At 34.9% G+C, this 22,154-nt stretch overlaps 1 protein-coding gene across 4 annotated transcripts; it reads right to left on the bottom strand.

The window, feature by feature from the left end:
• Window positions 1-529: 529 nt before the first annotated feature.
• LOC116308198 (neural cell adhesion molecule 1-like) lies at window positions 530-19,346 on the bottom strand. Of its 4 annotated transcripts, none has more exons than XM_089025690.1 (12): window positions 19,254-19,346; window positions 18,759-19,139; window positions 15,638-15,907; window positions 12,779-13,033; window positions 12,104-12,355; window positions 10,810-11,088; window positions 10,144-10,422; window positions 8,365-8,703; window positions 7,656-7,802; window positions 6,730-6,757; window positions 6,189-6,372; window positions 530-5,147 (listed from the first exon to the last, which is right to left on the bottom strand). In XM_089025690.1, the coding sequence occupies exons 1-12, from the start codon at window positions 19,330-19,332 to the stop codon at window positions 4,950-4,952; spliced, it is 2,691 nt and encodes an 896-aa protein (XP_088881816.1). In that variant the 5' UTR covers window positions 19,333-19,346; the 3' UTR covers window positions 530-4,949. The 4 variants fall into 4 exon arrangements, with proteins under 4 accessions (XP_088881816.1, XP_088881817.1, XP_088881814.1 ...); XM_089025691.1 differs by having other exon boundaries at window positions 6,189-6,339; window positions 19,227-19,338; XM_089025688.1 differs by having other exon boundaries at window positions 19,227-19,338.
• Window positions 19,347-22,154: the final 2,808 nt, after the last annotated feature.

The raw sequence follows: 22,154 nt of genomic DNA on the forward strand, positions 1-22,154 counted from the left end.
AATGTCAATGATGGTTTAGGTACACCATTAGCTTTGCAAACTAATTGCACTTTACGGCCTATGCAGCCTACTACATCAGGCGTTGCTGTTATGTTTATGCTCGGTGGATCTGCAACAAAAGCATAATTTCATACGGTCAATGTTGGATGTATATATGCTGTAGATAAAAGCAACAAAAAAAAAAACAACTGTGTTGTACAATATAAAGCTAGTACTGCTTCAGATTAATTGTGAGTAGCAGCAATACCATCACCACCAAACAATAACAAATACACGAAAACATAGACAAAGTTAAAGAAACAAATAAACAAACAAACAAGCAAACAAACAAAAAGTCAATTACCTAATTAATAAATTTAGCTAATTATTGAAATGAATTAAACAAATGTAAAAGGGAGGAAAGAGAAAAAAGATTTTTTTATAGTGACTTTCGAGAAAATGTACTTCGAATGTTTGCCCAGTTATTGAAGTACACCATCACTAATTCAGAACGTTGGTTGTGTTTGTGCATAGCAAAGAGAGGAAAACGTTTCAAAACTAGTTATAGGTTTATTGCAACAATATGAAAAATTTAGAGTTATAAAAATACATGAGAAATGGTTGTATAAAAATGTAAGAAGCTAAGAACAATGTTATATGAAAATATTTATGAATTACGATTTATTATATGACCGTGAAACTTAGAGCCTGGACACTAGCAAATCGAGAAATCTGATTGGATAGATCGCATGGTCTAGATTCTCCGGTATTAACCGATCCGATCGCATATTAATCTTACTGCGAAAACATTTTGTCCTTTTCAATGAAAAGTGGTCATATAATAAAACTCTTATCAACCGAGCTTGGTCGGTCTGTACGGGATAATCTTGACCTCGGTCGGGTACAAACCTCGGTCAAGATTATCCCGTACAGACCGACCAAGCTCGGTTAATAAGATCTAAGTATTAACCTCGAGGCTCTACAAATGTATAGTATCAATTTCTAATTTAAGACACCACTTTCTAAGTAAACACGAAATTGAAGCTAACACGAAAGGAAGATATAAGTGATCAAACTGTTTTTTCAGGTTGGAATGTAAGGTGTTGATGGTTTTCACAAACGCTATGTTTAATGAATTTAGCAAAATATTCTAAATAGTCCCTTTTGTTATATCATCAGCCAAAATGGACGAAATGGCTTTAATTTCTTGTTTCATTTTCTTGGGAATTATCGAAAACAAGCAATTTCGGTTGCATTTTCCTGTTAGCCACAACTTCTAGATAATTTCAGTTAAATGTTTTTCCTAAGTACTATAAAATTTAAATTCTTATTATTATAATTTTTTTCTTTTTGTCTTAATGATTGCAATCACCAAAGCCGGCTGAATACCGTAAAAATACCCATATCAAAGAATTACAATGTTTATAGATTAATTTTCTGCAGTTTAGGGTGCTACTATCAATATGGAATGAGTACAAGTTCCATATAGATAGAGCATTGGTGTCGTGGACTGTACCTCCAGTCTTCACGTTTTTACCTAGAATTGTTTCCAACCAGCTTTGCGAAAATTGAGTTACATGAACCTTTTAGTTACAAATATGAAACCTTATCTTTTCATTTTCAATAAACAATAGCAACCTTTTAAAGGGCCACTTGGACGAAAATCGCTCCAAAATTAAAACTCTTTCATTCGAGCTGGAACTTTGCTGAAATAATCTTGAATACATTAAGAACCACCCACTGGAATATCTTTCTGATATTCGAAAGGAAAGGGCCAAAATTTTACGATTTATTTTCGTCCGCCATTAATTTCTTTGAATCACAGAATTCGACTCAAGAAGACTGGCACGAGTACTTATGACGTCATTTACTCAACCCAAACCAAAACATTGGTGGGTAATGTATGTGCCATGTTCGTAAAACTCGGTTTATTTGGTTTATTCAGAAAATATTTAATGTTTAATTCGGTTTCCTAACTACTATATGACCAAACAATGTCTAGGCGCTGAAATTTTTCAGTTTCAATAATACTGACGATCATAATTCGAACATTTCAATACATCTCGGCACGCCAAGAGTCACAACAAAGTAGGACGCATGGACGAGATTCTAGCGGTTCCATCGCGCGAAGTGACTGAGATATTCGGGATTTATTCGAATCATTCCAAGGATAACAATTTTTCAAGGTATATTTACATACAAGGGCAAAGAGCAACCCCACAATTTGGGTCCGCGATACATCCGACACAATGAAAGAAAAATCTACGAGCTGAGTGACAGACGCCGCTGTCGCGCGAGTAATAAATAAGAAACCTTTGACATGTTCTATTACAAAGATGATATTAGATAATCGTATGTTTGTACCTATTCAATGCATAATAAACATTTTGAAGCAAATAATAACCGTTCTGTAGTAAATCAGCTAGGAGAATTACGAGCTCACATTCTAAATTATTCGGCACAGATCTAAGTATATTGTCACAAATCTTTATATCACAACGCAGAATTCAAAAGGCAATCGGTTGTTTTCATAACATCAATCACTATTAGATTACATTGAAACTTCAAATTTAAGATCTTTATATCATGGACAGTACGTAGCAAATACAAATAATGAAATGAACGTAAGGAATTTGTATGAAAACCTCTTCCCAAGCATTGCTTCTTCTTCTACGAGTTCGGCTTCATCTTCATACATTATAACTTATGGTTCTAACTCTTCAGGATTGACAAAGCGAGCGTCCAAAGGAGTTTCCATCATATTTGAAGAGGTATCAAAGGTTTTAAAAAAGTCTGTTTAGAGATTCTTTTCACGATAACGAGTTTAAAACATCAAATAAACTCCAGGTAATTTAACAAGAAATGTATAGTCAAAACGACGCTAACATGACGGTGTTGAGTAAATGACGTCACAGCGTAAAACTGCTGTACATAATGACTCGTTGGCCGTGAGTCAAAAAATTAATGGCGGACGAAAATAAATCGTAAAATTTTGGCCCTTCCCTTTCGAATATTAGAAAGATATTTCAGTGAGAGGTTCTTAATGTGTTCAAGATTATTTCAGCAAAGTTCCAGCTCGAATGAAAGAGTTTTAATTTTGGAACAATTTTCGTCCAAGTGGCCCTTTAAAATTAGCAAATTTTATTGGTCAGATATTGGGAAGACTTGGAAAGTAAGTCATGGTAGCGATGGCCAGTGGTAAGGTCTCGTACTTGTACTTCAAGGTTTTCTTATTAAGCACTATATTTTTTTAACGAAAATCAGTGACATTTCATTATTGTTTTGAAAGGAAAACACAGAATATTGTTTATTTCTTGATAATACGCTCTACAAAATGACTGGAATGTGATTTGACAAGAGGAGTACAATTGAATCCCAAATTGTGCTCTGTAGAGTCCGAATTGAGTTGCTAAATTCAGTTAACTTTCAAAATATCACTCGTACCTATATATTCCGAATTGTACTTGAGATCGTTCGACTTCCTATGTAAATTTACTAAGCTAAGATACTTTCATTCTTGGAATATAACCGGCTATTGTTGCCAGTTAATTCATATATAAAAAAAGGAGTTAGTAAGAGCAATTGCTAAGTGTCCAGTCTGCCAGAAGTGCAGGGGTTAGTGGTTCGGCTCTTCTGAATGTTAAAATATCTGATTGATCTTAGCATATTCTTTTTTAGAAAGAAAACTTTTAAAACTGTTTTGAAACATGACAACGATATAAAGACGTGGATAAACTACAATAATTACAGGCATAGTTATGCGTATAATGTTCATTTAGAGTTCAAAAATATAGTCTCTCATTTTTCGAAAAGATTCAGTTGGGTGAATTATAAAGAATACTTGTATCTATATTTCGCAATATGAAATACTCTATTTTCATTCGATACTCTGACTTATCAATCTTCTCTTTTCGTGTGAAATTGGTAAATTGTAGTCATTATCTGTCGAATGAAATAACCTAATTGAGACATGGCCATCGTTATAATCAACCAAAAATGGCGGCTATGACGTCAAGTGCTTTTTGTCATTTTGGCAGAAATTCTTTTTTTATTTTTCATTTTTTTATTTAGCTCTTATAAAAAATCTATATAGCTGTTATTTTCACTATAAATTAAATTTTGTAGCATTTTTAAACGCTTTATACAAATCTAGTTTATTCAATTGAAAGTAGCATTTTGGAAAAAAATTATTATATTGCATTGCAATTCATAATAAATATATCGACGGAATATTTTTTTTTTACAAAAACAATAGAAAACAAACCTCTTAGCAAAGTTGTAAAGCAAAGAGACACAATTAGCATTTACTACGCTCTGGTTTTCGGCAAAAAGAACTGCGACGGTAATTATCATACTAAACATAATACTCCAGTTTCGAGTTCCAAATTACCGCTGTGTTTCTTGATTACCGACTCATTTACTCAGGCTTAGTCTCGAATCAGTGTCTAATTACTCGCAAATACCAACGGTAAAGTAAAGAATGCACAACTTCAACTATACGAACACTTTGAAACTTGAAGGACCTTGACGGGAACACGTGATTATTCTTCACAAAATCTAGGCTAAGCCTGAGTAAATGAGTCTGTAATCAAGAAACACAGCGGTAATTTGGAACTTGAAAAGGGTTTATTGCAATATGTTCAGCAATGCTACTCATTACTGCAATTTCCACAAACATGCTAACTCTGTGTTTCTGAGTTACACGCTGAAATTTGGTTTTTCGCTGCCGCAAGTCAAAAATATGAAAGGTACCGTGCAGCTCGCAGACAGAGTTCGCATGTTTATGAAAATTTCAGTAAAATGTTTGATTCAAATGAAAGTTAATATATATCAAAAAAAAAAATTAAACTAATGAATAAGTAGCTATAGAATGTAGAATGTAGGATACAAGAACCAATGAGGTTTGGTTTCATTCAACTAACAGACATCCTTCCAATGATTTCAGATGGCTTTCTTGAGTAACATGGTAGTTACATGCCCTGGATGTTAGTGAAATTTTTTGACCGGCCTGGGAAGTTGGCGTAAGTAGGTTCTGGTTCGTCCTGTTTCTGGAACTGCGTGATGTCAGCATAGTCAGTTCCAGTGTATGTTATTGGACGAGGTGCTTCTGCTGCTTCACCGGGGGAGTTGAAGTCAGCAAGTTCTGCATATATAATTTCTCCAGGACGCTAAAACATGAAAAAAGCAAGGTAAATCATAGTTAGTAGCCATTCCAGAATTAAGGGGAAACTTGGTCGAGTTGGCATTATAGTGCATTGTGGGATGTTCAAGGGGACAAAACAGCCGCGATCTTTGAAATATGTATGCTAAAACTGTCCCACAGTGCACTGTTATGCCAGCTCGACCCAGTTTTTTCATCCACCCCGGAACGACTAATAGTCTCCATGTTTTACAAGTTCTCATTAACACGCGCTGGATCGTAGTCGCGACATAAAATAACTTTTGGTGGACGTCACATAAAGCATTTCCATCACATTGTCAGAAAGCACAGCATTCCAAGGGCACACGTATATATGTCAATAGCCAGTCATGAAAACGTCACATCCACCAAAACCTACTAGAACTGCTTGTTATGCTGTGTCGTGTTAATGTAAAGAGAAACTTTCTCATCCAATTCACTTTTTAAAAGTTTAAATGAGGACAAGTTGCCGCGACTTCGTTGTGCGAATGATATGGGGTTCTCGAATTCATTATTAATTTATGATTTCAAACACAATTTAGAACATCATATTGGTTGATTAGTCTTGAGACTGATAGAAAACTTCTAGAAACTTGATACCGGAGTCCATAGGAAGGTAAATATAGGCGATCTTGATACCCAATAATGCAGATTGATGGAAAACGAAGGAGAAGACCCCGTGTGATCCCTCTCCTTCCCAGGCCTCCACGCGCCTCTGGGACCATGGTACATTTCTATTCCTATTCTTTAAGATATCGATCATAATTTCCTTTTGACTTAGAGTGCATGGGCTCTTCTGGCATCGTAAGCGCATCTGATATTTTTTGTTGGTTTTCATTTCAAACTTTATATTGAGGGGACCAATGATATACAACCCTAGTGACAGGAACATTTACCAACAATTGAAGCGATTTCAAAGAAAAACTATTCCAAATTAGTTTTTTGATGCATAGAAACGTGCGCGTTCAGAAAACTATAGTTTGCGGGGGATGAAAAACGCAAATATATAGCTAAGACTTTGTAACTGTACCTTCTTTTTGCTCTTGTCAACAACAGCATAGTCTGTTATTTCATTCTGCGCTTCCTTCTTCTTCTTTTTCTTAGACACATCTACTGCTGCATACGTTGGTATACCATCATCTACACCACCAAGGCTAGCTGCAGCTCCTTGTTGGGTTACACTGTCAGGGTCGATATCATTATGATATGAGGCTCTAATAAATATATTGATACAAACTAAATTTGCGAACGCTATGGAAGTACCATGAAAAGACACCGGCCCAAGAGCACAATTTCAAAATTATATGAAATTTAGTGTCTTAGACGATACACTCCTTTAATTGTCTTCTATAAGTGCTTATGATAAGCATGCCATTGCTAAGCACAAGCAAGTGGATATCAGTGTAGAGCCTATTATTGCTCTCCTGCTATTACTTGGTATCAATAATTTAAAAATCAGCCTACAGTGCCATTTTGCTCAATCATACCATGCAGTCTTCGCAGTACTTTTACTGGGTAAACAGCATTGTATAAGTATAACTTTTACAAATATTCTCAGTGAGTTCTCCTACCTATCGCTTCTTGTGCTCTTCGTTGTACCTGTGATAAAAAAAGAGAAACACTCAGATTATTGGTTAAAAATATTTCTATCAGCAAGTCCACGAGATTTCTTTTCTTTTCTTTTCTTAGTTTGCATCCACTCCCTTTTTTTACTTGTTTTGTACTGTACGTTTGTGTTGTATGTGTGTTTGTTGACGTTATTTGTTCTTTTAATTTGATTGTTTTGTTATTGCTCACGGTTCTCCTAAATGTTGTTTTTCTTCTTCAATAAATTTCAACATATTATATAATTATTTGTTTCTAGAAATCGTTATATCATTACAGACTTTATAGTACACTCAACAAAATTACTCGACTCTGATTGGTCGAGAGGAGTACAATTATAGCGTTAATTGTACTCCGTAGGAGTACCGAATTAAGTCGCTATGGCAACACGTCAAAACAATGTCAAAACAATTATTTTCTATCATTTTATACTTAAAAAGCATAAATAAAATTTTAAAGCCGTAAGAACTTATCTTTTTTATGCATTTCAGTTGCGCGATGGACTGAAAATCGGCCGCCAAATAGACAAAGATGAACGGCGTCGCTTCGCATTTTTTACTGAAATTTTGTTGGATGAACTATAAACAAAAAATCGCACGATCTTCTCGTACAATTTGGAATAAAGGCTCGTGCAATTACAAGAACTTTCAAAACATTACTCGTGTCTATTAATTTCCAAATTGTACTCGAGATTGTGCGATTTCCTATACTAATATACTAAATAAGCTGTATTATTGTAGGTTGGACAGTGTCATATAAACGTCCAATTGTCAATCAATATCATCATTGGTGAAAAGAATGTAGTGGAAGCGTTTGTGGAGCGAGCCCTCATGGAAGTGCCCCGTACGCTAAGCGATGGTTGTAAAGTATATTTAATATATCGACTGCTTACCTCTACCAAGTAAGTTCTTCTTCCTCAGAATAATAATTATTATGACCACAGCTATCAAAAAGAAGACAACAGCACCAACAGCTCCCGCTATAACAACAGGGCTGCCACTGTCATTTCCATTACCTGTACGTTCGTCGTTATTTGGACCTGATTGGAAAACATAAAAGGATCCATTAACGTGAATCAACGTTAACCTTGACATACTCATTAAGGAGCCAATGTATATATTTATAAGCTAATGTCTTAGTGTCATGGGATTCAAACGTTAAAACGTTTTCTAACGAGGAAGGCTGAGAAATGCTAACTCAAAACGAGATGAAACCTGCATGATCTATAATCCAAACCTTGATTTTTTTTTAATACTTATACTGTAGGTCGTTTCTGAATAAAACGACAAAAGAGGCAATCTCCATCTGTCTTAAAAACTAAGACGACGAAATTATTGCTAAAGATCAAAAACAAGTTGATGAAACACTTGCTTATTCTTATTCTTATCATTTCCATCATCATCATGATCATCCTCATCATCATCATCTATCATCATCATCATCATTATGGTTTTATTATTAATATTATTATTTTTCTTTCTTTCAGATATAACAATAGATTATACTCTATTGCCTTAGCACAACAACTTATTAACCATATTGATTGACAAACTCTACTTACTAGTTGACTGGCATTACATAATGTTGTTCTGTGTACTCACCAGATTTTTTGGTAGGCGTTGGGGTTCCTGTAACAGTCGATGGTAAAATATACACTTCCTGACCCTTTTCATCTCCTTTTTCACTTTCTCCAAACTCGTTCGATGCCGTGACAATAAACCAGTATGTCTGACCAGGCTCCAGATCCTTCACGTGTATAACATACGTCAAGTTGGACAAGTCACGTACGACATGTATACTTGTCCAGGGTTTTTTTACGCCCTGTTTCTCGTAGATGGTATATTCTTTTATTTCACCGCCATTTTCATCAGGTTTTGTCCAGTACAATGTTATTCTAGTTTTACTCTTGCTAAGATGAAGACTGGGCAAAGGTGGTGGACCTAAGCAAAACATAAACACAGTTTGCTTTCAATTTTTTGTTTGCTCCTCATGGTTTATATCTTTGTCTGTTTGTTGTTTTGGTAGAATCAATTATTCAATTATCGCAACAACAACAACAACAATAACAAAATAATAAAAAGAAAAAGAAAAAAAAGACGGCAAATATAATGGTATTCTTTAATTTTCTCTTTGAAATTGCAACATTCTTTAAAGCCTCGCAAAATATGCCCCTGCCAAAATCGCGAACTTATAATACGGTCAGTATTACCTAGTACGAATAAAGTAGCTAAGGTTAAAGGAAACCTTCAGGGATATGTTTCGTTTAAGTCTCCCTCTCTCTCTCTCTGCGCAACACGTTAAACAAAAACCTGCAAAACTATATATCGTTTTAAAGGTCATATGATAAAGATTTCGAATACAATATTATTTGAATGCAATTTTCTAATTTGAAACAATGCCACAATCAGGGACATTCCGTAGATGTGAATTAATATACATGGCATTAAAGACTTTATTAACGAAATCAGTATTATAGGGTTTTGTTTAACGTTTTGCGCAGAGAGAGTTAAAAAATAACATACATACGAAGGTCTTCAGTAACCTTAAGGTAATTCCCTTGTTTTGCACTGCGCATTTTTTTGCGCACGCAACTAAAAAAGCATGGAACTAACAAAGTTTAGGCATTTTTCTTTCGGAAACTAAATAAGAAACATGTTCAAAACCAAGTTTTGCTTTTTTCTCTTTTTTTGAGTTGAGAAATTGTAATTTTTATCTGACTCGCCCCAGTCCCCAGTCGGAAAAGTGTAAGTTTTCGACTATTTTGAGATGTCTTTTTTTTTCAAGATAAATAAAAAACTAGAATGGTGACCCCATTTTCTTATTTCAGATTTTTCATAAATGCGAAGCTCGTCATTATATATCAAAATATGAAGAAAAGTTTATTGGATAGATTTTGAAATATTTTGATGGGAATAGATGACGTGCAATTTTTGGACGTTCATAGAGGGGCAAATACCTGTTTTTTTCACTAATAGTTCAAAAATCATAGTCATCCAATGACTTTGAAGGCCTTAATAGTATACATTATCTAGTAAACTTCGAGTTATATGTACGTTTTGATATATGAAAGTACGTTTAACTGTGAATAAATGTTCTTGATTACAGCTTCCGGTTGCTACCGCATTTCATTATAAAACCCATAAATTGACAAAATAGGAGAGCATCTAGCGAAAAAACGAGAATGGTGACCCCACCTTTTTATTGCAGTTTTTAAATGTCCATAACATAATTATTGTCCATGCAAAGTTTCAGGATAAAGTTATTGGCAAAATTTCTTTCAAGGGAATTACTTTAATTACTGGTATCTAGAGTAACGAGATGTTGTGGTGACACAAGGAGCAGTGAGTATCAAATAAAATAAACCGAAAAGGACATATTACCTCTTTTCTTTGTCGTCAAGCTGACAATGGAAGCATTTCCATAACCAACGACATTCCTTGCGTAGACTCTGACTTCGTATCTTGTATTCTTAGTCAGACCAGTCAACTCGTGCTCAGTGTTTGATGTGTTCTGTTCTTGTGGTGGGTTTGTGTTGATTTGTACTTTGTAACTAATAACAGGACTTCCACCATCATAACCAGGTTTGGTCCACCTTACAGTTACTGATGATGCTTGAATATCATGGTCTAGTATCGTGGCATTTGGGGCATCAGGTGGAACTAAATGATCAAAAGTAGTGTCTAATATCAATGATACTTCACAGTAGTTTGGTGGACAATCTTGATACCTGAGGAACTGTTTCTATGGAGGCAGGCCAGCCCTGTAAGCAGGCTGGCCCGCTTTGCCTAGAACTCGGCTTGGTGTTTAGAATTCCCTTGATTTTGAGGATGTATCAAACAGCTGACAAACAATAATAATAACAGTGTAACAACTGCAACAACATACACCACCTCACCAACATTAAGCGAAGTAATCTTGAAGCTTCTAACAATGTAAACAATTTTCCAAAACTTGGGCTATCTTAAACGTTTTAAAACTTAACTCCGGCAGCTATATGAAATGTGCAATTATGCAACTAATATTTTTAATGAAAGCATGATACTTACACCACTGAGTCACATTGATAACATGTTCAACACTTCCTGCAACATTTGTAGCTTTACATTTATACAATCCATAGTCTGGCCCATCTTTCGTGGTTATCACCACTTGACTACCTTTATCACTAGGTGTGACAGCAGTTGTTATTTGCTGACCACTGGGCTTGTACCACGTGATATTTGGTGTGGGTAGTCCATCACTGACAATACACTTGAGAGTCACCTGCCTGCCATTCCAGGAAGTATTATCACTGCTAGACAGCTCTTTTGAAATCGTCGGCTTATCTATGAAAGATTCACAAAATAATAATGAGTCAGTATATATTAAAAGTACCAAATTTATGGAATGCTGATTTTCAACCCTTGTTGTCTGACCTATTTGGAATAATTTTCATGTTGTTTGTGTGAAATAAGTTTTCAAAAAAAAAAAAAAAAAAAAAAAAAAGATAAAGATAAAGTCACAAAGAAATAACAAAAAATTATAAATTTGCAAAAACAGGATCATAAAAAGGCCCTGATCTAGACTAGTGACCCTTAAAATAGTAAATAAGCACCAAACAAACAAAAATAGACTGAGGTAAAGAAAAATTTTATTCCATCATTAAAGGAATACTTGAGCATAATCAACAATATGTACACGTTAAATTTGACAATGTTTTTTTAAGCGAAGGCGTACATCATCATTTAGGCCGTCAAATTTCACACGGAGCTCTTAAACATACATAATATTAGGGAATTAGAAACACTTCAGATAGATCACCAAATTCCAAAAACAGCATGGGAAAACACAAAGCAAGTTTCCTCCAGCTGTGCTTAATGTTATTTCCTCTAAAAATTCAAAACAAGATGGCAGGAAAGTAATTTGCATTCACATTCACCCTATGCAAAAATCGCCACCAATTAGGCTTCCAGAATAAACAAAAAAAAAAAAAAAAAGATAGACAAACAAACAATAAATATAACTATCAGAGAGCAAAGATAGGCACATTTTTGAAAAAAGTTTCTTTTTTATCAACAGAATTTGAGTGAACTGATTTGGGGGAAAAATACAGATGCTTAATATACATTACAATACATACCTAGAGATTTGTATTTGCTAGCCTCATGCAGGCATTTAAACGTTTCTTTTAAATATTCTTGTAACTTCTCAGCGACATATCCCCCCCACCAGATTTAACTTCTTTTTTGATATTATTTCATACTATAATTTGTATGCACTGTTCAAATAAACATTAATTCAAAATATAATCCGACAAAGTGGCAGCCATATTTGCATTAGGTATATATAGCTTAAACTCACATTGCACTACAACGGAAATATTTTTCTTGGAACTCCCTATTTGGTTACTAGCAGTGCACGTGTATGTCCCTGCATCAGATCTCTCGACTGACGTGATGTTATACTCATTTCCTCTAACAACAGAAGGTGAGTCTGGTGACTTGGTCCATGTGATGTTTGGTTCTGGATAACCATCTGCTTTACATGTCAGATGAAGAGGGTTTGTTTCATTGATAATCTGGTCTTTTGTCCAGTACACTATAGATGGTCGATCTAAGGAAGATAAAATGCAAATAACATTTATTTACCTTTATTGAGACGGACATCTTATGTAAATATGCATTATCATGCACAATTTTTGGTTGATATTTTATTTTATATTGCCCTTCATTTGATTACAGGTTGTTTAAAAGCAGACTTTTTTTAAAATTTATCATTGACAATTACTGATTCTAAGCCTTTTAAAATGTACTACTACCCATGTCCCAACCAAAGAAAAGCCTTGCTAAATGTATAAACTCTTTACTGAAAATGCCTGACGTTGAGCTGCAGTTTGAGGCTTGCTGTACCTATAGCAAGATTTTTGTGCTAAAGGTCTCCAATAAGTACACTAAAAGTACATATTATGATCAATTATCAATTATGTGTCAAATCATAAAATATGTGATCTACATGACTTTACAGTAGAATACTCACATCTTACTGTTATGTAAATGTGTGCCTCAACCAGGTGTACATCATTTCCATAAAAGTTCTTTGCTGTACAAGTGTAATTACCAGTATCATTTCTTGTTGATCTGTGGATTCTCAAAACACCACCATATTGCAAGAAGCTTCCTTTTGACCATGTGATGCTTGGCTGAGGATATCCAGATGCTGAACAATTTAATTCTATCAGGCTACCTTCATTAATTGTCTTATCATCACTATTATGTGTTATTTCTGGTGGATCTAAATAAAAGAAAACAGAAACCATAAATCTCACAGACTGATAAGAAATCATTGGAATCGAAGCATGCTTTTAACATATCAAAAGCATTTATGAAATTATTACCTTGGAGTGAAGTATATGGTGACCAAAAAATGTGTCTGAATAAACAAATTAAACAAAACCTCCTTGAATCCTATCATGCTTTCTTCTTTCCTTCAAACTGATTCTTTCTCCATTTGTAAATAGGAAAAGTAAAGTAAGACTCACAGTTTAATAGAAAAATCACTTTGTTTTAGAGGTGCCATCGACAACAAGATTTATAAAGAAAAAGAAAAAGAGGAAGGAAGAAAAGGACAGAAAGGAAAAGAAGAATGAATATTAAGTGAATGAAGTCCACGATTAAAGGATTACATCTCAATATATATATACAGTATATATATTTTTACATAATGTGAATGCTGATTGGCTGGCTACTATGTTTTTATCAGAGGACAGGGACATGGTCGCTGAAGATTGTTCTAGTTAAAAAAAAATCCTTGAATTGTTCAAAAATGTCTAGAAAAAGCAATATGTTGTTAATCACAGCCATTTAAGGTAATATACTACAACAAAAAACCTAGCGCCCCTGGGTTCTCTGTGCTTTTACACTCCACGCTGTGTGTTGAGCATTTGTTGTCCTTGGTAATTCAGACACCCACATGGGCTATCACATGAACCTCAAATACCTCACCTGCTGTTTCGCTGAAATCCGATCTGGTGGTAGGTTGGTGTATTTAAAGTATCACTAACCTATTGCCATTCGCAAACCCCTGCTAATTAAATATGCAGGGGAATGGACATTAATATGCAGGGGGAATATGTCATATTAGCCTTAAATACTAATGTATATTCCCCTGCATATTTAATTAGTTCATGGGTCAGGGGTTCTGCGATACATTCAACCAAGAAGAACAATGAAGACGGAGCTGATGTAAAAATAAGTTTTGTCATTGGCCGGACAATCATCTTTAGTAGTGGACTTTGACATCAGGTGACTGAACCATGTATTACAGGTGAGTGAACCACGACTCAGGGAGAGTTTGGTTCGGGTCAGTAATTTCTAGGGCAACTTCACCGAATTATGAATTACAAGAATACTGCAAGTATACTACTAAATTTGAATGACATTCATCAACTACTCTCAGAAACAATGGAATCTATGTTGAAGCAAACCATGAAAATGACTAACAAGGTTGAACCTCTTAACCAGCAATGATTAGCTTAACTGAAAACTCCAATTTCACTCAAATCAAAAAATGCTTTAGAACAAGAAATGGAAAATGCCAGTTTTCCTCTTTTGCAAAGAAATTTAACATTTAAGTAAAATTTGCAGATACTAAAAGTTGATCATTCAAATTTAATCATAGTAGCACTTAAAGAGCGAAGGTCCACTAATATTGAGCATCTGCCAGTCATAGTCAAAATTTCGATTTTGCTCATTTTTGGTTTGCTGGAAGGTATTACCGAGTAAACAAACGTGGTGTAGTTAGTTTTTCAAAAAAAAAAAAAAACTAAAATTCTGAGAAATAGAAAACCTGTTGGCTGAGCAGCGAACTCAAAAGTATGCAAATTTTCAGTTGAGTCAAACAAGTCCAAAAACAGCTAAAGCATGCACAATAGGAAAAAGATATGAAAACTATATGTTTATAAATTGATAGAAGAGATGTTTGAGATTTGATTGGGTATAAAATAATGGTTTTAGCTATTTATATATTAAAAGCAGTCAGATGATATTTAGAATTGAGTGCCCCACCTTTTTTGTCAATGAAACTCGTGTCATGAACTATTTAAAGATGTTCTTCTAGAACATATCAAAAAAAACAGTTTGGGTTATTGTATTTAGGGTTCAAACGGAGGCTGTGAACATTAGGTATTTTTGACATATACAGTATACCATGAATGATGATTGAAATCGACAAGTGTTTGCTGTTTCTGGTAGCTATTTCCTTATTGGTTTGTTTCTATTATAATTGGAAACTGAAACCTGAGAATGTATTTTCGTTTAAAAATACAAAAGACAATTTAATGGACAACATTGGCCAGTCACACTTTCTGGAAATACCGGTCTTTTCGAACCAAAGTCTTTTTGATCCAGGTCTTTTTGAACCAGGTCCAGGTCTTTTCGAACCACCTATATATACACTTTCGATACGTACACATTCGATCCAATACAGTTATGAAATATTTTATAGATATTTAGTGTTTTCTTTCAGAAATGTTACAGAAATATCACAGAAGAAGTGAATTAATCCAACTGAGTGAACCAAGTATCGTGTGTGATATGTGTTAGTATCGCTTACAAAGTCAATAAGTTAGCCCCCATAGCCACTTCCAACGTAAAGTCTTTAGCCAAGAAAAACTGTTTTCTCCTTCATTTATATGAATGTCCTAGTGAATAAAGTGAAGGAATATCATGAAGAAGTCCAAAACTTTAGAAGCAAATGATTACTGTTGTGTGACAAGCATGTATGACAATTATTAGCATGTGTGTTGTTACCGTCTTGTCAATGAAAATGACTTTGGTTCGAAAAGACTGGTTACCACTAATCTTGTCAACTTCCTTAAAACTATAACCATATACTCACAGTAGACTGTTACACTCGTTCTGGTAATGGCTGCATCCTCGTTTGGGTTGTTCTTGGCCTGGCACTTATATACTCCAGCATGGTATTGCTTAATGTTATCTATCTGCAGTACAGCACTTCCTGATCCTTGGCTCTTGATAACACCACTAGCATCTGTTATATTCACCCACGGTGTTGGTGGTCCAATAGCTGTGCAGTTTATCTTTAATTTCTGTCCCTCGATAACCTGGTATGAGTTGTTTGGGTGACTTGGTAGAAATGCTGGACGCACTGAAACAAAGTATTTTGGAGAAGGTATTAAGTGACTAATATTTCAAACAATCACAGCAAAACCTTTTCCAACTAAATTAAATATGCATATAATTACAGTAGACTTATTCCATACTTGACTCGGTTTTCATTGTTGTTCATGTTTTATTTTTCTCATTACTGGGTTAACCCTTGTATGGCGACCGCCATTTCAAACCTTCAATTGGTCTTGATTTTGGTCGTTTCTGAGCCATCAATAATCTTAGCTTATGCAAATGAGTTTTCAAATTTGCTCTTGCTCAGCTTCGAAGGCATGTTTTTTCAAAAATCACAACAAATATGAATTGAGAATGTTTCAAGGAGTTGAGATGGACAGCATTTTTTGCCATTCTTGTAGGTCATCCTCATAAAACTCTGGATGTGGTGCTACAAAATCGATGTCTCGAGCTGTTGACAGAAATTATGGACAACTCGTAAAATTATAATTAGCTTTCTTAGGAAAGTTTCAACAGCAGCCTGTGGCTGTTTTTGTAAGCAAATTTTATTGCTGGTTTTCATGTGACGTCATCAAAACATACTATAACGAAATTTCTCAAATATGTTTGTAATGATCTAAAATCGTATGTCTATAGATTTTTGAATTTCAAGCCCACAAGCACCGTCGATAATTAAGACAAGAAATAATGCTTACATCGTTATGACATCACATAAATATTAAAATGCTTTTCTAAGTTAATCCTATAATATTTTTTCAGATGTTTTCAGCTGCTTTAGTGCTAAGTAACAATTATGGCTGGATAAGTCACTCGTTCTACAACAGTTAATAGTATTTTAAAATTCAAGATGACGTTAAATTGGGTAACGTCACAAAATCCTTTAATCTTAAAAAAAACCCGTCATAGCGAGCTCCCATATATAAACATTGAAATGTTTTGCACAGCACTCTCCAACTGATCAAGTCAAATGACATATAAAAGACATTGATAAACGATAAGAAATTACTATGTAAGAGGAAATGCCGAATAGAAATGTAATAACCCCTTAAAAATGAATTGTTTTTTAAACTCTCACTTCCCCAATATTCTATAAAATTTCAGCTTAGTTGGACGTCGAATGATAAAATAAATAAGATATCTATTTTGGTGCTCTTTTCCCATGCCGTTTTTGAGGTCACTTATGCTTGGTGTGTTTCGTTCTCAATGATGATCCGGCATACCAACCTGGAACATCAAGATGACTGCTCCATACACATTTTTTCATGTTTACTCACCTATAATTCTGAAACGAAATGCTTTGCAGCCTTAAAATTTGGCAAGTATAATATACGTAGTTTTTTTATATACTGCTTTACAAAATTATAAAAGTTTTCCTTTGTTATAATGTGAAATTACGCTTTTGAAATTTATGTTGACGTAGGTGAAAACCAAGAATAGGGTCTTTATAGTGATAAGACAGTTGTTTCCAAATTACATTAGTAAAAAGTTCTCGAACTAGTTTCTATATAAGATTGATGTCTGAGTTTCATTCGATTTGTAATTCTGACTAATGCAGGAGTAGAATGCTTTAATACTACTACTTGAAAAATCCTGGGCTTCAAATCCCAAAACTTTCCTGGTCTTCGCAATTATTTCAGCCTTCTCTTAACTTAAAACTCTCCATCCCAAGTCCTTGGAATATAGTGGAGTCCTTTTAGAGGGACCAGCGATTTTGAGACGATAATCACTGCTTAACAATGATTAGGAGGTTTTCCAAAGTATGCCAAAGCGGATTTTATGCTTTAAGAGGTGTTTTTTTTTTCAATAATGAGCAAGAATGGCGAAAAGCGCCAAAAACTAGACTTTCGTAGGAGTTTTGATCCCAATTTTCGTTTAGGGTTAACACTCAAAACCTTTTTTTAACAGTTAGAAACTGATGATTTACTATATGATAAAATGCTTGTTTGAAGCGGCATTTTCAATTGTACAAAGATGTTTTGTTGCATTTATGTTAGAATGTAGCTTTGTAAGGCTTTTTTTAATAGAAATTTAAAGCAAATGAAGGCCTAAACCTCATTTTTGATTCAAATTTTTGCTTTGGGTTAACACTTTGATTCCACTTTCATTGGTCATCTCCACTTTCAAACAAGTTAAAGTTTCTAAATAACAAGATTTTAGCCTTGTACAAAAGCCTTTCTTCAAGAAAATAGTTTTTGGAGCTCACTGCTTGAATACGAAATGAAATCTCTCTTAACATTTAAAAAAAATGCATTTCCTCTTTTCTCTGATATTCAAGTCCTAAATATACTAAAACAATTGTTCCCCTCAGGCTCGGTGATTATTGTGAATATTTACCTCGCCGCTTGAAGACTCGCGACTCGGTAAATATTCACCGATAGTCTCTTTGACTTCGGCAAATAACTGTTTAATATTCTTAAAGTGCTACTCTGACGAAAATCGCTCAAACTTGGATTCAGCTGAAACTTCCTAAGAATACTCTTTAAAGGTCCAATAATCACTGTATGAAGTGTTTTCTCGATATTCAGGACGAAAGTATGATATTTTTACGATTATTTTTTGGAGTCTGTGACGTCATACACTCTAGAGAGGCGAAGCCACTATGCTATCGAGTCGTGTAAGTAAGTCCGTCAGTAACACCACAGGAAGCCCAAACTGAATAATGGATAAACTTCGGAACCAATCATTAAACTTCGCAGCCAATCAGGGATAAGCGACTCACGTTCTTCAATATCGATAAACTACTGAACCAATCATAGCTTGAATAACAAAATCTCGGTATTTCCGAATCGTAACCGATTAAAAGTGAATGCCCCGGTATCCCCCAGTGGGGGTATCTGAGGGTTTTGAATAACTATGTTCATGTAAATGTAGATTACCTGTCACTACTAGCTGTACTTGGTGTTTAATAGGATCCTTTGCTTTAAGCACCAGATTACATTGATATATCCCGTTATCAACAGTAGTCACATCAGTAATGACCAGAGTAGCAGTGGACTCTCTGCTTACTCGATCAGGGTTCAGTAATCTTGGTGGGCATGATCCTCTATTGATGACAAAACTCCAGTTATTGGTGAACCTGTCATCCACACCGATTGTATTAAAATTGCTATGCTTCTGATTGTAGAAAGACCATTGTGGAGATTCAATACTAAACTCTTGCTCTCTGTTGTCCACATGGTAGTCCCACACAAACCTGGCTGTTCCTCCATTAGATACGTACAACACGCTGGGAGGGAACTGAGTGAAGCGAGCTGTTGCTAAAAAATATTTAAAAAATGAAGTAAATAAAATAAGGTCAAGCTAACTATAAGCTAAATGAAACTGATGAGAAATCGTACACATACATCGTACTGTACTTTTATACTGGTTACCTAAAATTAAGGGGATGACGGTTGTGTGAATTGCAAAAGATATTATATATAGAACGATCGCACTCTGCCATTTAGCCATTTTGAACGAAACGCTATCGGATATGGACTGATATAGATACGGGTAACATTTGGCTCCTCATGCTGTTGGTACGAATGAACTAGTAGATATGATGTCCCTTGTCGTATAACCCCTGTCATTCGTGGACCCTCGTGTAGCACTTAAGAAACGGGTCCATATCATGTTCTTTCTCATGATATGTGCGGAAAAAGGAACCAATTATCGGTTCCCTATATCATGAGCCTTTTACTCATAAAAATATGAATTCATTGCATTTTAGAGTATGTTAAATTATTGACCAGTATCATTTAGGTGATTTATATATCGAATATGCGGAGATCAGCGGATAACATCGAAGTTTTTGCAAATTATCGTTGAAAATTTTCAGTATGATACAAAATGCGCACATTTTCTTGTATACATATACTTGTATTTCCATTTCTAAAAACTATTAAGAGCGGTTGTCAGTAAAAAGCAGACATAAGGTGGCAACAGTCAAAAAATCGATCTTGTTCATACTTTGAAGTTAGATACCCTATCTTTTAACAATAATCCCTGTGCACTTAGTTTTGCAAAATTCTTTTTTGTTCGGGAGAAATTTGAATTTTTATGCAGATAGGCAAATATGCTAATTTGACGACTCTGAAATTGAGATAAATCACCGATCTCGTGTACGAAATACAATTAATACTTGACCTTTCTAACCCTATGAACTTCAAATATGGTATCTCTATATGCCTCACAATGATTTTCAGACATGTAGCTGTAACGAAGAATTTCTGGAAGAATTATTTGCAAGACACAGTTTTCTTGAGCTTAAAAGTACCCTCAAAACGAGTGAGAATTTTACCATGGCCGATACAACGGAAAAGCGAGATTTTCAATGTATGTGATGTCAAGATGATATTGTTCAAGATTGTGAAAAAAATTCTTAGGTAAATGTGTTTTTAAGTATCTACGATCGATCAAATATGCGTAAATACGTTGTTTCAGAAAGGATCGTTTTTGCATAAATTAGCAAGTAAATGACTGCCAAAATTAAAATAATATTTTCAAATCTTTTATAAGCCGTTTGAGACATCAATACTTAGCAAATTTGAGAGATTTTTCTGAAGATAGAGCAGCATTTACTCCCTACCGCTTCACAAATCATGAATTCTAGGTGTAGTGACGGCCATCTACACAAAACCACGAAAGCGTTGCGTGACCACTGGCGGCTATGACCCTTGGGGATGAAGAGTTCTCCTCAAAAACCTTATTGTTTTTACCGGCCCAGCCACTTGAGGACTAAACTTAAATTTCGAAGCCCCTTAAACTATGCTTTCTTTCAAAACAACATCCCCCTCTTGTATGCATAACAAATTTATGTAATATATGTATAGGAATGCAAACTTTGCTCTTCTCACGAACGCATCAAAAATAATAGATCGGCTACTCGTGTTATACGCCCTCGTATTGTGTGTGATCCCTGAGGTAACATTTGTCTAGTTTCAAAGGCCGATCCAGGATATTTTTGAGGGGGGTCCAAAAAGTACATTCAATCAGTGACGTTATTTTTGAGGTCATACATACCGCTATATTTGTTGTGACCTTTCAGAACGCCAACACAACAACTTGATTTGGCTTTAAATTTATAAACTTACATAACGGTCATGACTTTCAATAAAAAATAATCTGTAATATATCGTATGTTAAAAAAAGGGAAATAACGAGTTGTAAAGGGGAGTCCGCAGCCCTGGACCCCTCCGTTGGATCCGCCCTTGAGTTACGCGAGTGATTTCGGTATCGGTAAGTTATCACATGAATCCCACTCAATATATACTCGCGTCATATATATTGTATTAATTTAGGAAACAAAAACTAATAATGTCGCTATAAATATTTTTTTCTTATAAAACGGCTTTAGTTGAAATGGTTGTTTTTCTTGTGAAAAGATGTGTGCGGACGAGTGGCGTCAACGTAGTAACGTAGTTTTCTTTTCTTATCCTTTTTGCTGGTGTCCACGTGTTGCTTACATCTCTCGTAACATGGGTTTCGAGAATTTGTTTATCGTGTTCTGCACAGCGAGCTCACACCGATTATAAACATCCAAGAATATGTGCTGTATTAATAGGGCATTCTGTACTTCCTTGTTCATTTTGTCCAGAGTCTTTTCTGGAAGCTTGTCGTCTTCTTGTGCATCTATTTCGGCGGGGACGACCCTTTTATTTGGCAATCGTGAAAAAAACCTTATACCACTTGTTTAGATGCGAGGAACCCATCAGGACTAAAAAAACGGACACCATCAGAATTCTTGGCCTTCCTCAAGGACTTAGAGGAAGGCCAAAAATGCTTTCAGTTCGACGCCGTTGAGCTGCGCCACTCCTGTACTTGCGGTGGTGATAAGCGATGACAGTTTTTGTTGTTGTTGTTGTTGTCGTTACAGGATCAACTTTATGCCCAGTCTGCTCACCAATGTTAAACTGGGCCATTAGTTTAATTTAGTTTAGTTTATTCGTCACTATTTACAACCTGAGGTACAATATGTTATCTAATAAATTAAGTGAACTAAACATAGTTATGTAGAGATAAAAAGGGGAGAAAAAAAAAAAAAAAAAAAAAGGTTATGATAAAACGTGACAGGAGGAGGATACAGGACTTCCCCTATTGTAGTAAAACTGAAAAAAAAAAAAAAAAAAATTCTAGGAAGTACTTCTTATTTTGCATTATGAAAAAAACAAAAAAAAAAAACAAAAGAAAAATAGTATGAAATAGCAAGAGTGAAGAGGTCTAAAAGTTATGACATTACATATTTTATCAAAAATGCTACACTATGCTATATATTTTATAATGAGTTACTGAGG

Source organism: Actinia tenebrosa, unplaced genomic scaffold, assembly GCF_029948245.1.
Source record: "Actinia tenebrosa isolate PJP-AT-01 unplaced genomic scaffold, QUT_ActTen_1.0 PGA_scaffold0__85_contigs__length_37466705, whole genome shotgun sequence".
Taxonomy (NCBI): domain Eukaryota; kingdom Metazoa; phylum Cnidaria; class Anthozoa; order Actiniaria; family Actiniidae; genus Actinia; species Actinia tenebrosa.

Coding starts and splice junctions, on each gene's coding strand:
- LOC116308198 (XM_089025688.1), bottom strand. CDS start 19,332: ATGGCTAAATGGCAGAGTGCGATCGTTCTATATATAATATCTTTTGCA. Junction 19,140..19,226: donor GTATAAAAGTACAGTACGAT/GTATGTGTACGA, acceptor AATATTTTTTAG/CAACAGCTCGCTTCACTCAG. Junction 15,908..18,758: donor AGTACAGCTAGTAGTGACAG/GTAATCTACATT, acceptor ACTTTGTTTCAG/TGCGTCCAGCATTTCTACCA.